The sequence below is a fragment of the Rana temporaria genome, chromosome 3 (assembly GCF_905171775.1).
Source record: "Rana temporaria chromosome 3, aRanTem1.1, whole genome shotgun sequence".
Lineage (NCBI taxonomy): Eukaryota > Metazoa > Chordata > Amphibia > Anura > Ranidae > Rana > Rana temporaria.
The window spans coordinates 112,886,433-112,904,844 of NC_053491.1; the positions used below are offsets into that span (position 1 = coordinate 112,886,433).

At 42.5% G+C, this 18,412-nt stretch overlaps 1 protein-coding gene across 2 annotated transcripts in view; it reads left to right on the forward strand.

Moving 5' to 3' along the window:
• PRKCQ (protein kinase C theta) overlaps positions 1–18,412 on the forward strand; it is a 133,751-nt gene that overhangs the window by 97,029 nt on the left and 18,310 nt on the right. For both annotated transcript variants that reach the window (XM_040343262.1, XM_040343263.1), the window contains exons 10-13: positions 807–909; positions 2,562–2,734; positions 7,803–7,976; positions 16,701–16,792. In XM_040343262.1, coding sequence (XP_040199196.1) covers positions 807–909; positions 2,562–2,734; positions 7,803–7,976; positions 16,701–16,792 — 542 coding nt within the window. The remainder of the gene's footprint in view (positions 1–806; positions 910–2,561; positions 2,735–7,802; positions 7,977–16,700; positions 16,793–18,412) is intronic.

Consider the following 18,412-nt stretch of genomic DNA (forward strand, 5'->3'; position numbering starts at 1 on the left):
TCCTCTCTGTTCTGGACACTTCCTGGTTGTCTGTTTCCTGATCACCACAGTACTGGGAGATTTTTCACTGTGGTGACTAATCAAGGAGGTGTGACTACTGTGTGTCAGCACCAATCCAGTTTCGTTTTACAAAGCATCACTGCCCTCTACTGGCTCTTTGTCTCTGTTCATCAGAAAATCCAGGAAACAACAGCAAAAACAAAACTAAACTGTAGGTACATTATATGATTGGTTTTTATCCATTTTTAAAGGGAATCAGTTAACTATTATGCTTCTATATCCTGTAAACAGTCATTTCAGCTAAAACATGTTTTCCTTTAGTGACCCTTTAAGTAAGGCCAAAATTGTCCTGGCATCAGTGGAAGCAAACATCGCCACATTTGGTATTGGGGGGCGAGGAATAGTGCCCCATTATTGGTGTCAATGGGAGAAATAGTGCCCCATTTTTGGTGTCAGATGGCAGAATAATGTCTTGTATCAGTGGGAGGAATAATTTTCCAAGGCCCGGATAAAGGCAGGAAAAGGGCCACATCCGACCCCTGGGCCACAATTTGGAGACCACTGCTATATACCATATTAATAATAGAAGTTGTATTTATTCAAGAAGTAAAGCAAATCTTCTGCATCCATAAAATTGAGATTATAGCTTGCACAGTCACGTCCTGTAGTTAATTTTTTTTAATGGAAATCTGAAAAGTTCCTCAGTGCTTACCACTGACAAAGCTTAAAAAGAATGCAGTTATTATGGTGAACAAATTGGCAGCATGTTGGTTATGCATCTGGTGACTTTTTTTTCCCCATTCCAGGATAAGAGGCAAAGAGAATCTGAGCAAGTTTACAGGAAAGGTCCGCTTGAAGTTGGTTACAGCAAAACAGAAGAGAAGCAGCCTTTAGTATCTGCCAGGAAAGGTACGTGTAATATATATTTTAATGTTTCAGGCAGGATTTCAGGGTCAACGTGCTCCAAAGCTTGTACTCTTTAGGCATGCCGTTTGAGGACCTTCACAAGATTCAAAAAGCCAGGAAATAGTTACAGCTTGTCTCCAAAAGTGCCTGAATAATGCTGGCCATACATGGGTCAAATTTCGAAAGAATTTTCTTTCGAAAATCGTATCCAAGAATTTTTGTTCAAATTTCGCACCATTAGTGGGCTGCAGCAACAGACGATTTTTGTGCGGCAATCAAATTTGAGTAATCAGACATGTTGGAATGTTTTTTTGAAAAACAAACGATTTTCCAATCAATGATGGGAGAATTGTGCGAGAAATGTAATAGAAAAAGGAATGCACATGTGCAAGAAAAGAAAGTTCCCAGAAAGAAATGAAGATTCCCGACCACGAAAATTCTTTTCTGTAGCAACATGAGGTGAAATTCGAATGCTTCGTCGGCCGAACTTCAAAAATCAATGGTGGTGTCATCGGATCACAAAAAAAATGAACTTTTGGATTTTGAAAAGAAAATTTGTTTGAAATTCGACCGTGTATGGCCTGCTTTAATATAGTTATAAAATAAAAAAAACAGGATATGGCAGTTAATTATATGTAGCATTTGTTGAAGGATGTAGCCATAGAAATATTAAAAAGCTATTTATTTTAGCTCTCCTATAACCATTGTGTATATTTTCTTACAACTTGATGATACAGAGGGCCTTGTGTGTGGACCAGACATTGCCACGGACCCACATTTTGATACATACACTTAGGGCTAAATACATACAACCGGAAATGATCAGAGACTGCAGACATAGGGCCAGATCCACGTACCCTGGCGCATATTTCCATCAGGCGTAGCGTATCTCTGATACACTATGCCGCCGTAACTTACTTTTTTTTGTATCCTCAAAGAATGCGCGCCGTAAGTTACGAGGGCGTAGTGTATCTTTGGCGGGGTAAGGGCGCGCAATTCAAATGGATGTGATGGGGGCGTGTTTTATGTAAATACGTCTTGACCCGACGTAAATGACGTTTTTTTTCAACTGCGCATGCGCCGTCCGTGGGGGTATCCCAGTGCGCATGCTCGAAATTAAACCGGAACAAGCCAATGTTTACGATGGTGACGGCCGGACGTACGTTCGTGGATCGCCGTATCTAGCTAATTTGCATACTCGATGCGGAATTCGACGGAAACGCCATCTAGCGGCCAGCGGAAAAATGCACCTAAGATCCGACGGCGTACTAAGACGTACGCCTGTCGGATCGAGCCCAGATGCAGTCGTATCTTGTTTTGTAGATACAAAACAAAGATACGACGCGGGAACTTTGAAATTACGCGGCGTATCAATAGATACGCCGGCGTAATTCTTCTTTGGATCTGGCCCATACTATATAGGTTTTTGGAGACTGGGGACATGCTTCAGGACACATTCATTGCCTGGAGACATTTTACAGGAGACTGCAAGAGCAGCAAAGATACAGATGGTTTCCAGACATATTTATGTAACGATCTCAAAACAGAAAAGTACTAAAATAAAGTACAGAAAAGTACGTAAACTTTTTCAAACATTTATTATTATAGTACCTGCTAGAATAATACTTACTGTATCTGTACTTTGCAAAAAACAGAGCCCCAAGGCATTTTTTGGGAGTCCCCAGTGAAGGAAATCAAATGCCAAGAGACTACAGCTGAGCCTAGGACAGAGACGAGAAGGATAGAAGAGGAGCCACGCAGCCATATCACACTGACATTCAATGACTTTATTCTGCATAAAATGTTGGGAAAAGGAAGTTTTGGGAAGGTAAACTTCTGTCTGTCCTATCTATTTCTTTCTTCTTTCATCTCTAATAACAGTAAAGGCCATGATTTAAAGGACTTGTAGAAGTAGATTTTTCTGTTGATTGAGTAGCAATTTTATATTTTTATTCCTACGAAGGGAAGCACAGCACTACCCTTGTAATGTGATCCAGACAATAATGGCTGTGTATAAGGAGAAACTTAGGCCCTGTACACACGACCGAGTTTCTCGGCAGAATTCAGCCAGAAACTCGTGTGTACACTTTTCAGCGAGGAAGCCGACGAGGAACTCGTCGGGCCAAATAGAGAACATGTTCTCTATTTCCTCGTTGTTCAATGAGGAAAGTTGGCCCGCCGAGATCCTCGGCGGCTTCAACACTGAACTCGACGAGGAACTCGATGTGTTTGGCACGTCGAGTTCCTCGGACGTGTGTACAGGGCCTTAGGAGTGCCAGGCTACAGACACCACTGCTTGGGTTTCAAAGACGAGCCTATCGGTGGCTCCAACCCATTAGTGTTCTTCCAGTGCTAAAAAATAAGAAATTAGTCTAGGGAGAACCTAGCATTTAAAATTATTCTCAGTTACTAAACCCAGGACCTGACATTCACTATATATGGTCTACCACAGTATACAGAACGCGGAAATGCAATTATTTTAGTAAAAATAAACTTTTTTTCATCAGCAGTTAGAGCAGTGTTGTGACTTCTATGAGTGTCTGGTTAAAGCTTGTAGATGGTGTTTTCATTCTTCACTGATTGTCCTATCAGGATGCATGGCCCCTGACCCTCTATCTGGACAGTGCTGATTGGCCCTTCCAAGAAAAAAAAGCTCTAGCAATACACACCAAACTGAGCATGTGCAGCCTGTCCCCTTGCTCTGTATTATAAACAAAGGAGAGAAGGATATGGGAATCCCACCTATTTATCAAATATGTAGTACTCACCGATATTGTCGGGGGGTGCAATCAAAAATATAATGTACCAAGAGAGAAAAAAACAAAGAAAAATGACTGCTGCACACCCTTAAGAGTTATTACTACGTTTTATTAAATATCAGAAAATAGAGCATAAAAGGCATTAAAAACACACAGGTAACCAATAATGGTATAGTACCCTAGAAGTGACCTGAGAATACACTCACAAAAACGGGACGGCAAAAATCAGTGACAAATTGAAAACTGGAGCTTGATCATCCAATTAGGAGATCTAAGTCCATAACTCACCCATTCACCCTCCACACAACACAAAGAGACCCCCCACCCCAAGCACATATAAAACCCCCACTGCTATCAATAATCCTAAAGATTTCCACACCATGCGGTGGTTCCCTGTAACTACAGGTGAAAGTACCACCGTCTAAGTGGGAAAAGTTTCAAAAAAGAAAAGCTCAAAAATGGGGACATGAGAAGGATCCACTATATAGTGGTATAGTAATACTGCTCAATTGGAGATAAATGGCAAGTGATAAATCAGATGAGAGAGATATAGTCCCAGGGACCGCAGACAATTCTACTAGGCTGGAGAAAAAAAGTGGTATATATATATATATATATATATATATATATATGTCTCTGCTCTTCAGATGGGTCGCCGCGTCTGGCGTAAACAGTTATTCAATTTCCATCAGATAGTAACTGATAAGGAGGCATTCAACAAAAATATATATTTGAGACACTGTAGTAGTGATCATTAAGTATCAGAGTTCACCTATGCTGCACTTTGAGGACTTTGCAACAATGTAGCCACAATTAATTAACGGGTTCCCATTACTTATGGGTAGTGTCCATTCTAATATATCAAGTAGATATGTCCATCAGATATTGAAATCTTGTTGAACTGCTAGTGGCAATTAGGCTTACATGAATATTGGATGTGTTGATATATACACTGTTGGTGAGCAGATAATTGATCAGCATTCCACAGAAAATAAACGGTTGAAGTTGTACTCACTGTTGGGCTGTTATGTGTAGCTCAGAGTTGTAGCTACCACATCAAATCTGTACTCACGTGCTGCCAGAGAGATTTGCAGCCGAGCCATCCATCCATGTGTAGCACACAGAGCCTGAAGCACTCCTCCTCAGTGCAGTAATGATAGGTGAATAATATAGTAATGTCCAGTATAGAACTGCGATTATACAGTGTCTTCAATGATGTTAGGCAAATACCAATCTCCAAAGTTGAGAATAAAGAATGTATTAGGTCTCCATGGGGTCAGTCTCTCCAATTTGAGCGTGCAAGTTATGTTCAGATTGCACTGTTCATGTCTCCATGTGATACTTTTCCTTAAGTTGCTTAATGGCTCAAGGTAACCATGTTACCGAGCTCCAAAAGAAAGAAAAGCACTGAGGTTCAAAATGTGCATCGGGGGGTCCCTGTACCCCAAGAGTTTACATGTTTTGTTCCTTTAGAACTAGGAACTTCGTCAGAACTCTGTTCTGACGAAGTTCCTAGTTCTAAAGGAACGAAACATGTAAACTCGCAGTTCTATACTGGACATTACTATACCATTCACCTATCATCACTGCACTGATGAGGAGTGCTTCAGGCTCTGTGTGCTACACATGGATGGATGGCTCGGCTGCAAATCTCTCTGGCAGCACGTGAGTACAGATTTGATGTGGTAGCTACAACTCTGAGCTACACATAACAGCCCAACAGTGAGTACAACTTCAACCGTTTATTTTCTGTGGAATGCTGATCATATATATTTTTGTTGAATGCCTCCTTATCAGTTACTATCTGATGGAAATTGAATAACTGTTTACGCCAGACGCGGCGACCCATCTGAAGAGCAGAGACATATATATATATATATATATACCACTTTTTTTCTCCAGCCTAGTAGAATTGTCTGCGGTCCCTGGGACTATATCTCTCTCATCTGATTTATCACTTGCCATTTATCTCCAATTGAGCAGTATTACTATACCACTATATAGTGGATCCTTCTCATGTCCCCATTTTTGAGCTTTTCTTTTTTGCAACTTTTCCCACTTAGACGGTGGTACTTTCACCTGTAGTTACAGGGAACCACCGCATGGTGTGGAAATCTTTAGGATTATTGATAGCAGTGGGGGTTTTATATGTGCTTGGGGTGGGGGGTCTCTTTGTGTTGTGTGGAGGGTGAATGGGTGAGTTATGGACTTAGATCTCCTTATTGGATGATCAAGCTCCAGTTTTCAATTTGTCACTGATTTTTGCCGTCCCGTTTTTGTGAGTGTATTCTCAGGCCACTTCTAGGGTACTATACCATTATTGGTTACCTGTGTGTTTTTAATGCCTTTTATGCTCTATTTTCTGATATTTGCTCTGTATTATCAGGAAATACATTGGGGACAGTGGAAGGAGAAGTGGATCTGTGCATACAGGATCAAACTGCCTTTTTACACAATGCAAAGGATTACCCCCTTAGGTTCCACAGTGACAATAACAAGTATGCTTTACAGCATATACAGACTGATTTTACTGTTGTTTATTAACACTTTAATGTGTTACATTTTTCACAAATGTACTGTATAACACTATTCACTAATCAGTTGTCTGAGAAGTGATTGCTTCTAGATTATCAGTCATGTGAGAAATGTTAGAACAGCAGTAAGATTAAACAGCAGCATTAATTGAGCCCCAGGAATTAGGACACTGATATAAACGTAGCGGTGACGCTCATAGCAAAAGCTTGCTACTAACTTAGAAGCTGCACTTGTTTCTTCCTTATTAGATGGAATGGTCAGTTACATTAAAGGGGTTGTAAAGGTAAATGTTTTTTCACCTTAATGCATTCTATGCATTAAGGTGAAAAAACATCCGACGGTATCGCCCGCCCCCCCCCCCCCCCGAACCTTCGTTTTACTTACCTGACCCCTCAAAAGTCCCGCGCATGTCCACGTGATCCTCTTCGGTTCCCAGCCTGGCCGTTGATTGGCTAGGCTGGACAGATTGATAGCAGCGCAGCCATTGGCAATCACAGCGGATGACGCGGCGCGCCGGGGGGTGGGGCCGAGTGATACAGTCAGCGGTTATGCCCGCCGCTGTATCACGGGAGCGCGCTCGCAAAAGCTTTCCACCATGCAAGCTTGCTCGCAGGAAGGTGGAAAGCTTTTGCGAGGAGGAGCCGAGACAGCTGCCGAGGGACCCCAGAAGACAGGGTTAGGGGACACTCTGTGCAAAACGAGCTGCACAGTGGAGGTAAGTATAACATGTTTGTTATTTAAAAAAAAAAAAATGTTTGCCTTTAGTGTTCCTTTAATTCTACTTACTGTATATAACATTTTAGTGTTTTACATTTTCTATATTTCTGTTCAGATCTATGTATCCTTGTTACGAACAAAATTATTAGTGTTGAGAAGGGAAATGGTTAGAGGAGAAAATCTAATTCATTACTGACCACATAACTTTTCTTAAAGCGGAGTTCCACCCAAAAAGTGGAACTTCCGCTTTAAGCACTCCTCACCCCCTTACATGCCACATTTAGCATGTCATTTTTTTTTGGGGGGGGGGGGGGGTTTGGTAGAAGTGGGATTTTATGTCCCACTTCCTCCTTCTGCCCAGGGACCGCCTCGGCGACTTCTCTTCTTGCCTTAGGCGGCCCCTCCCTTTAGGCGATCTCCGGGGGCACGTGACAGGTCCCAGGAGTTCGCCTGTTCATTCATAGAGCGCATCGCGACTTGTGCATGCGCAGTGAGTGCCCGGCCTTGAAGCTGAAAGCTGTCACGGCCAGGTGCCCACACTATAAATGGAGGCGGCGGCCAGAGAGGGTGGGAAAGAAGCAGAGCTCCGGGCGGCCGTGTCGCTGGACCTTGTGGAGCAGGTAAGTGTCTGTTTATTAAAAGTCAGCAGCTACACTTTTTGTCGCTGCTGACTTTTAATAAACACTAGAAGGCTGGAACTCCCCTTTAACATTCGTCATATTGTTACTGTTTACACTGAGAACAGATACTGATATTGCTTTTTATAACTGTGCCTACCTCACAAGGTAAAAGCAACACTTTAATGCTTCATTCACATATATGCGCAGTAATACAAGCTCGTTAAAGCACGCTTTTCCAATTGCCAATCATGAGTTTTGTTTTCAGGTTTTTCTTGCAGAGCTGAAGGGAAATGATAACTTTTTTGCTGTTAAAGTCCTAAAGAAAGATGTTGTGCTCATGGATGATGATGTTGAATGCACCATGGTGGAGAAAAGAGTTCTTTCTCTGGCATGGGAACACCCTTTCCTGACACACCTATACTGTACATTTCAGACTAAGGTAAGACTTAACATTCAGGCCCTGGAAGGCACCATGTTGTCTCTTGTTTGAAATGTTTAGAGGGGAGAGGTAAGGTCATTAATAAAAAGGTATAACAAATAAATAATCCTTATTCATTAAAGGGGTTGTAAACCTTCATGTTTTTTCACCTTAATGCATCCCATGCATAAGGCAGGGGTGCCCAACCTTTTGAAGAGCGAGGGCCACTTAAGCAAATTGGTAACTGGTCACAGACCACAATGAGCGGAGCGGGAGGATGACAGGTCCGTGTCCACGGACACAGCTCACTTTACTCTATGGGCCCTCTGATCCAATCCGATTCGCCCAGACGGAAGGAGGCAGATCCCTTTCTATCATTTTTTTTTTAGGTAATTGGGTGTAAACAGTAGATATGTGCATTCCCGTTCGTACGAATGCTATTTTCTCAGCCTCAGCGGAGGCTGAGAAACGCGTCATCCCATTGGCTGCCCGAAGTCCCTACGTCACTTCCGGTTGTACGGCGATACGTTGCGTTCCACGCTGGAACGCACGCCGCTTCTGATACAGCATCCACGGCTCCTGTACTCTCTGGGGTTCCCCTAAAGGCTCCTGAACACCTTGGACCTTCCATTTCCATCGCCCAGGGGACCAGGATATGAGACCAGCCTGTTGAAACTGTTGATGACACGTTGTGACACCGGACCAGCCGTTTCTTCCATTACATGCCTGTGTTATCACTGGTTTTGTGAGTAGCCATTCTTATTGTGTAAAAATTACTTGAATTAAATACCCACTTACTGCACTTAGGTTGGCGCATTTTCTCTTTTTGTTTATACATATCTTTCAGAGTCTGCTTCTGCTTCAGGATTTTGCTGCCACTAAAGTGCTTTTGGACTTATATTGGACTATTGATTCATTCATTTTTAGTTATTGACATGGACCTTATGATATATGTACTTTTCAATTATTGACTGTGCTCTCCTGGTTATGCGCCATCTACCTATATGTATTATACTGCTTTCACACTGTTGCACTGTGATTTGCCCAAACTGCGGGTGCAGAGCAGTGCACCTGTGGATTTTTTGCACTTAGCTGCACTTTGCCAGAAACTTCTATGATATCCTGCAGGTGTGGCGCATGTTCTGAAAGCGCAAAAAACCCACAGGTATTAACAGAAGTCTATGACCCAGTGCTTGTTTCCTCCACCAGCGGCTTCATTCACAAAACTGCTGCTCTGGAAAAGCGGGTCAGCAACCGTGATCTGGGCTTGCCAACCTGCCATCTCAGAGCAGGAGGCCGAGGGCCACATCACTGGTTGGGCACCCATGCATTAAGGTGAAAAAACACCTTGCCGTTTCCGGCCCCCCAGCCCCCCCCTCATTTTACCTGAGCCCTGATTTCCATGGGCGCAATTTCACGTCGCTCCCTCCTCACGGGTTCTTGGCTATTCATTGGATTGATTGATAGCAGCGCAGCCATTGGCTCCAGCTACTGTCAATCAAATCCAATGACATGGGCGCCTGGGTCGGGTCCGAGTCATACACTCGGCATCTATGGACGTCGAGTGTATGACACAGGAGCGCGCCCACAAGGTAACCCCCTCTGGTGATAGCTTCTCAGAGGGGGTTATCCAATGCGGGGAGGAGACACGAGAGCCGCCGTAGGACCCCAGAACAGCTGGATCGAGGCCACTCTGTGCAAAATATAAAGTATATGTTTGTTATTTTTTTTTTAAACGGAAACCTTTAGTGTGACTTTAAGGCAACTTTTTTTTTTACTGTAGCCTGGGGGTGTATCGTTAATAGTATACAACTATATGCAACTAATAGAAAAGCAGTACACTATAACAGTTACAGTAAATATAAATCATATATTGAAATGTAAAAAAAAAATGTCAAAGAAATTTCATCGCTCCAAACTTTAGTAACTTCCTATCTCCTGAAGATTGGGTGCCTGGTCAGAAAAGAGCTAGTCCTTACTGTGTATACACATGAAATGATCAAGTGGCCACACACTCTTGATCATACTTAAATCAAAGCAACTTTATTCCAAAAGACAAAACATGCTGATAATGCCTGCCTGAAGACCGCCAAAGAGATATTTATGACCAAGACTCAAAAGGGTAAAACATGGCAGAGAGGGGCCATCTTCTTGTAATGTGGAATAAATATGATTTGATTCGAGTGAGGACATTGGTGTGCTGCTGCACATAAGTTTTTATGGTAAACTTGAAATATCATTAATAGAAAAATATGTCAAACATTGGGGATTTTTCAGTTACCCAAACCCATATTAAAGCATATGTAAACCCTACACACGATCAGTCCATCCGATGAGAACGGACCGACGGACCGTTGTCATAGGTTAACCGATGAAGCTGACTGATGGTCCGTCGCGCCTACACACCATCGGTTAAAAAATGTTCGTGTCAGAATGCGGTGACATAGAACACAACGACGTGCTGAAAAAAACAAAGTTCAATGCTTCCAAGCATGTGTCAACTTGATTCTGAGAATGCGTGGATTTTTACATTTCAAAGCAAGTTGGCTTTTTTTTAACCGAAGGTTAAATAACCTACGATCGGTTTGGTCCATCAGACCGTTATCCTATGGTTAACCGATCGTGTGTACGAGGCCTAACAATTAACTTCTGTTATTGGCTACCTTTTGGTCTGTTGACGATCCTTGCCAGTCTATTGCTCTTCTGCACATGTACATACAACTCCTATTGAGAGGTCAACTACTATCCATTCCATCAATGCATGGCCTCTCCATAGGAATCAAATGGATTTTTTTCCTATCAGGCAAAGATCGGAATCTGGCAGGAGCATAGACAGGGTAAAATTAGACTTTGAGGGGGAGGGGGTAACTTGGGTATTAAATATAGGAAGAGAGCAAAGTAAGGGCATTGAACGATGACCCCCTGATATCACAAATTTCCATAGATCAATAAACTCTTAATATAAAAAATTGTATTTTTATTACAAATTGTTAAAAAAACAGGTGAATCACATCATATGGGCAACATATAGCCCAAGGCATATAAAAACTACATGCAGATGATAGACAGTAGAAATAGCCTAAGCGTTTGCGCGGCCAGAGCCCTTTTTTCAGGGCTTTTGCGCTCTCAACATCTGACTGGATGCCTAAAAGTAATAAACAAATACATAAATACAGATCCAAGCAAATCAGCAAAAACATGTCAATATATATAGTCCACATGAAATTCCCTATCCCATGGGGGAGGGAGGGAAAAAAGGGGGGGGGGCCACAAAATATATTCCATCCCAGTGTTGGCTCCTGTACACCTGTCTCCACATCGCTTAAGTAGATGTGGCGGCAATTCTGTATCTTGGCCTAGGCCAACAAGGCCCAGGCATAGGGCAGCACTTTTCAGGGGGGCAGCAAAAAAACTGCCCCCCCACCCGCACAAAAAACATCCTCCTCCCGACTCCCGCATAAAAAGAGTCTTTATGCGGGACTATGCTTACGCTATACTTTTAGTGTACTTTTTCGCTCATGATTTTTGCAACCTGCTGATTTTTCTTAGGTCTTTCTCTATAGGAAAATCTTTATTCTAAATCTTTAGCGAAATGAATTGTAATTAAACATACACAGTTTAAAGATCTTTCAGTCTGTGTGACATATTTTATGGTTCTTTTTGGCCTGATTGAGTCCTAATTCTTTGACTATGAAACCAGTTTGTGAATTTTACATGACCACTATCCAATGGAACATTAGTTGGGCAGGTTCCCATGCCCAGTGATAAGTGGCAGTGAGAGTCAAGAGCGGTACCTGTGTGGTCAGATCACCATTGTTGGGCAGGTCCCCATGCCCAGTGATAAGTGGCACCGAGAGCCAAGAGCGGTACCTGTGTGGTCAGATCACCATTGTATGTCCAATAATCCACAAATATGGATTTAGACAAACCTTATTTGCTGGCCCAATGTGATGTAATTTAGGTATATTTTAGCAGGTGACTATGAGCACTTCCACCACTGGAAGTCCCTTTATTATCACTTAGCACTGGCATTTGTTCTGACATCAGATTGAGATGTTACAGTGATGATTCAGAATCCATTGACCGGTGCACTTGTCCTCCTTCTGACCTTACCTATGCTTCATGCAAAGTTTGCATTACAGTAGACTGGAGGTGGAGCTCTAAGAGGAAAAGGTGGGGCCTAAAGAGGAAGGGGTGTGGTTTACAGAGGTCTTTACTAGGAAGGGGTGTGGCCTTGACAGGAAGGGATGTGTCATATTTCAATTAGGGGGTGCACGGATTTAGTCAGGCCTAGGGCAGCACAAAACCTAAATACACTACTATGTGGCGGTAATGGGGAGGTAATGGTTATTCTTACAATTTTTTTTCGGTTTGTGGACCCTATTTCCCCCTCTTTTCCCCCTTCACCTTTCCCTTCCACCCTCTTTTTCCCCTGCCCTTACTTTGCTCTATTCCTGTTTATTATGTTTTTGAGTCGATGGCCTCCTGATACAAAGCTAGTTTAACTCCCTTAACCTGCCTCTTTTCCTACATTATTTACTATTCCCTACTGTGGTCTATACTTAGGTATTGTTATGCTTTAAGCCTCCTTACTGATCAGTCAAAAAGCATTTAAAAACAAGACAGAATATGAAGAATAGTGTCATATAAAGATGAATAGGTAGATTCAGTAAGAGTTAGGCCGGCTTATCAGTAGATAAGCCGACCTAACTCAGAATCTACGCCGACTTATGTTTAAGCGTATGCTCAAACAGAGATACGCTTAAACATATCTACGACGGCTTGCGCCATCCTATCTTAGATTGCAATATTTTGGATGGCCGCTAGGTGGCGCTTCCATTGCGGTCGGCGTAGAATATGTAAATGAGTAGATACGCCGATTCACGAACGTACGCCCGGCCGACGCAGTACTTTTACACCGTTTACGTAAGAGATAGGCCGCGTAAAGTTAGAGCTAGGCCCTATTGGAATAGTAATGTCAAGTATGGCCGCCGGTCCCGCGTCGAAATTCGATTTTTTTACGTCGTTTGCGTAAGTCGTTCGTGAATCGGGATTTACGTTGTTTACGTCCACGTCAAAATCAATAGGCCCGTGCGGCGTACTTAGCCGCAATGCACACTGGGAAATTTAAGCAGTTCGCAAAAAACATAAGGTCAAGCCCCATTAACATACAACACGCCCCCTCAAACACATTTGAATTAGGCGCCCTTATGCCCGCCGATTTAGGCTACGCCGCCGTTACTTAGCAGGTAAGTACATTGGGCCATATTCTCAAATACTTTACGCCTGCGTATCAGCAGATACGCAGACGTAAGTCCGATCCTATGTTTAAGTGTATTCTCAAACTGAGATACACTTAAACATGCCTAAGATACGATATGTTAAGTATGGCGGTCGATCCCGCGTCGAAATTTGAAAATTTAACGTTGTTTGCGTAAGTCGTCCGTGAATGGCGCTGGACGCCATTTACGTTACAGTCAAAACAAATGACGTCCGTGAGACGTCATTTAGCGCAATGCACGTCGGGTAATTTACCCGACGGAGCATGCGCATTACGATCGGCGCGGGAGCGCGCCTAATTTAAATGATCCACGCCCCCTACCAGGATCATTTGAATTAGGAGGGCTTGCGCGGGTGGACTTTACGTGACGCCGCCGCAAGTTTACAGGTAAGTGGTTTGGGAATCAGGCACTTGCCACTTAAACTTGCGGCGGCGTAACGTAAAGGACATACGTTCCGCCACCTCAGATATTTAAGAATATGCCCCATTGTGAATCATGTACTTGCCTAGCTAACTTACGGCGGCGTAGCTTAAATGCCTTAAGCTACGCCGCCGCAAAGTTAGGCATAGGTACCTGAATCTACCTAGAAATGTAAAGGTTTTTCTGCCACCTTTTAATACAGGGAGTCGTGCTAATTCAGAATCAATGTTCTTGGTAACCTTTCTTTCAACTCAATGGTCACTCATTGCACCAGCACATCAAATCCTTTTGATAAATAAAGCCTGCTGAGAGTCAACAGACCTTTCATTTACTGAAAAAAGGGAGCCGTCTGACTGTATAACTGAAAATCCATATTTGAGATTTTAGTAATTCAGTGATGTATGATAGACACCTTATTAATAACATAACATATGAACTACAGACATCTATAAATCAAATGATTTTTCCTGGGTTCACTTCTTTTGGGCGACAGGCATATCGTGATTCTGCCTGCACGATTTCACCACAATTCGTTGTGCAACAGTCATGGCAAAATCGCGCAATGATTTGGGTGCCATTCAAAGTAACGGGGATCGCAGGGATGTCCCGCCATTTGCCGCGTTTCCGGAACGCAGGCTGAATCTCAGCGATTCCGTCCGCAAAATAAAATGCCATGGTGTGAATGGAGCCTAATAGATTCTTGTTTATGTAGTGCAATATGTAAAATGTCTATTGGTTACACTTAAAAATACCAATACACAAGCACAAAAGACTGTTTAGTATTACAACTGCTGAAACAACTATTTGTGAATGTGTGTACAAAAATCAGGTAATACATTTTATTTAGTTGGACTAGTTATAAAGGTTTATATGTTCGCCATTGGACTCAAACAGCTATGGGATTGTCTGCAGACATCAGAAATGCACGGGAGATGGATGGCAGCGATCCCCCCCCATGTGGGAGATGGACCTTTAGGAGGCAGGGGGAAGGAAGAGCTGGGGCCGCTCTGGCCACTTCTTCCGGCTGGACAGGCCGTACATGATGCACCACAAAGAGAGACATTCTCCTCCAGGCTGAACAGGAAGTGTGTCCTAAGACTCCCTGGCCAATTGGGCCACCCTTTTTTGAAGCCTATTAGAGCCTCAGGCTCCAATCACGTGCTTAAAAAAAAACCATAGAAGTCCATGCGTTCAGCGCCCTGCATGTAGATTAGGGGGCCGGAGGCATGGATAGGGGGGGCGGCGCCCCTGCGTCCTGCATTATGGGCCGCCACTGTTTATTAACCTCTTCAGCTTACCCCCCATGACCAGGCCATTTTTTGTGATACGGCACTGCGTTACTTTAACTGACAATTGCGTGCTCGTGCTACGATGTACCCAAATAAAATTTATGTTCTTTTTTTCCCCACAAATAGAGCTTTCTTTTGGTGGTATTTGATCACCTCTGCGGTTTTTACTTTTTTGAGCTATAAACAAAAGAAAACCGGACAATTATAAAAAACACATCCAATAACAAAATATGGAAAAAAAATCGAATTTCTTTATCAATTTTGGTCAATATGTATTCTGCTACATGTTTTTGGTAAAAAAAAAAAACACAATAAGCGTATATTGCTTGGTTTGCTGCAGTAAATGTACGTGGGGCGGTCCGGAAGTGGTTAAAGTGGAACTTTCTTATAAAAGACAGATCAGACTTCTTCCAAAATGTGTGCCCTGGAATTAAGAAAAAAGATATTAATATAGATAGATAGATAGATAGATAGATAGATAGATAGATAGATAGATAGATAGATAGATAGATAAATATATATATATATATATATATATATATATATACACAGTACAGACCAAAAGTTTGGACATACCTTCTCATTCAAAGAGTTTTCTTTATTTTCATGACTATGAAAATTGTAGATTCACCCTGAAGGCATCAAAACTATGAATTAACAGTGGAATTATACATAACAAAAAAGTGTGAAACAGAAAATATATTTCATATTCTAGGTTCTTCAAAGTAGCCACCTTTTGCTTTGATTACTGCTTGGCACACTCTTAGCATTCTCTTAATGATCATTAGTGACGCTGGCACAGGAGTACCCCCCATCCTTCCAAAGTCTCTGGGTGTCACCTTCAAGAGGTAGTCACCTGGCGCAGCACCCCATCACTCTCCTTCTTGGTCAAATAGCCCTTACACAGCCTGGAGGTGTGTTTGGGGGTCATTGTCCTGCTGAAAAATAAATGATGGTCCAACTAAACGCAAACCGGATGGAATAGCATGCCGCTGCAAGATGCTGTGGTAGCCATGCTGGTTCAGTATGCCTTCAATTTTGAATAAACCCCCAACAGTGTCACCAGCAAAGCACCCCCACACCATCACACCTCCTCCTCCATGCTTCACGGTGGGAACCAGGCATGTAGAGTCCATCCGTTCACCTTTTCTGCGTCGCACAAAGACACGGGGGTTGGAACCAAAGATCTCAAGTTTGGACTCATCAGACCAAAGCACAGATTTCCACTGGTCTAATGTCCATCCCTTGTGTTCTTTAGCCCAAACAAGTCTCTTCTGCTTGTTGCCTTTCTTTAGCAGTGGTTTCCTAGCAGATATTCTACCATGAAGGCCTGATTCACACAGTCTCCTCTTACCAGTTCTAGAGATGTGTCTGCTGCAAAAGGTGGCTACTTTGAAGAACCTAGAATATGAAATATATTTTCAGTTTCACACTTTTTTGTTATGTATAATTCCACATGTGTTAATTCTTCGTTTTGATACCTTCAGTGTGAATCTACAATTTTCATAGTCATGAAAAAAAGAAAACTCTTTGAATGAGAAGGTGTGTCCAAACTTTTGGTCTTTACTGTATATATATATATATATATATATATATACAGTCTATCTATCTATCTATCTATCTATCTATCTATCTATCTATCTATCTATCTATCTATCTATCTATCTATATGTGTGTGTTACAAATGATAATATACACATATATATTACATTTTAATAACATTTTGAATCAATGTTTCCTTCTTTTTTTAAAAGGAGAACTTGTTTTTTGTCATGGAATATCTCAATGGTGGGGATCTCATGTTCCATATCCAAAGCTGCCAGAAGTTTGACCTCCACAGATCAAAGTAAGATCCTAAATATAACTGGTAAATATCAGATAGCCGGTCCTCACAGCAAGCTGATTCAGTTCTCAGAAGTCTTCAGGATGACTGCAGTGAAATTGTTAGGATCAGAAATGCACCTGCTTTGTCATGGATCTGAATAGTCATTGTTATCAGTGCAGGACCTACATAATGACATCATCGCACAATGTACAAAAATGTTATCTTTTCTTACATGAAGAGGGAATGTCAGCATGGTAATCTTGCAAATAAAGAGAAATAAATACTTCTACTATCTGAACCTGGCATGTGTTTCAGCGATCTTTATTTTTAGTTTGAATGTCTGCCTATGGATACACTGAAGATGAAGTCTTTTGGTACAACTAAGTGGATAATGAATGTCAGAGGAATAAATCAATTTAAATTAAATTTGCCCAATAGTTGTAGGAGTATCTTTTGACTGGGCATACATGTGGAATGGTGTCCTGACTTGACCCATGGACACCATTGGACTGGCCATAGATGAGTCAGTTTTGCGGCTGGAACGAAAAAAAAACTACCACATTTCCCCATCAACTGCATTCACCTAACATGCACACTCACTATTTCATATTCCATTTATGGTGTTTCTTATTATTAACTATAGACTTTATAAACTACGACTCATTTATGTAATCTTCATGAACAGCAATCCCCCCACCTTCAAATACTCAAATAATACCAGTCTTCTAAAGCATTAGCTTCTGTTTCATATGCACAGAGATACAGTCATAGCATTATAAATCAATAACATAGTATGATAATTTATGCTTGCCTAGGACCAGCCTTAGAATGTTGAGGCATGGAAACTTTTTCTGACATCAATACACCCAAAATGAAAAACACTCCTTGTCTTCAGTATGTTAAAGTGTAACTAAAGGCAAAACTTTTTATTTCGTTTTGGATAGTGGAGTCCTCTCCTTAGAGCAGCTTTTATTGCTGTTTGTGCCCTACTCTCTCTCTCTATTCGTCCTGTTTACTATTATCATCGAAGTTGAAAGTAAAAGAAAATCACAAATTTTAGGTTGACATCAGAAACCTAATAGTGGGGAAACCCAGTGGTGTCACTAGGGTTGGTGTCACCTGGTGCAGTAAAATTTGGTGTCACACCCCCCCCGCCCCCCAATTGGGCTCACTCCAGTCTAGCCTGTCAACCACTATCACCATCGGGATCTCTCCTGTCTAGTCTGTTACCCCTTCTCCATCAGGCTTTCTCCTGTCTAGCCTGTCACCCTCCCATCAGGCTCCCTCCTGTCTAGCCTGTCACCCCCCCCCCACATCAGGCTCCCTCCTGTCTAGCCTGTCACCCCCCCCATTGGGCTCTCTCCTGTCTAGCCTGTCACCCCCCCATTGTGCTCCCTTCTGTCTAGCCTGTCACCCCCATCAGGCTCCCTCCTGTCTAGCTTGTCATCCTCCCATCAGGCTCCCTCCTGTCTAGCCTGTCACCCCCCCATTGGGCTCTCTCCTGTCTAGCCTGTCACCCCCCCCCCACTGTGCTCCCTTCTGTCTAGCCTGTCACCCCCATTGGGCTCCCTCTGGTCTAGCCTGTTTCAGGCTGGCAGTGCACAGTCACGGTGCACACCCTGTCTGGACCCACAGAAGAAA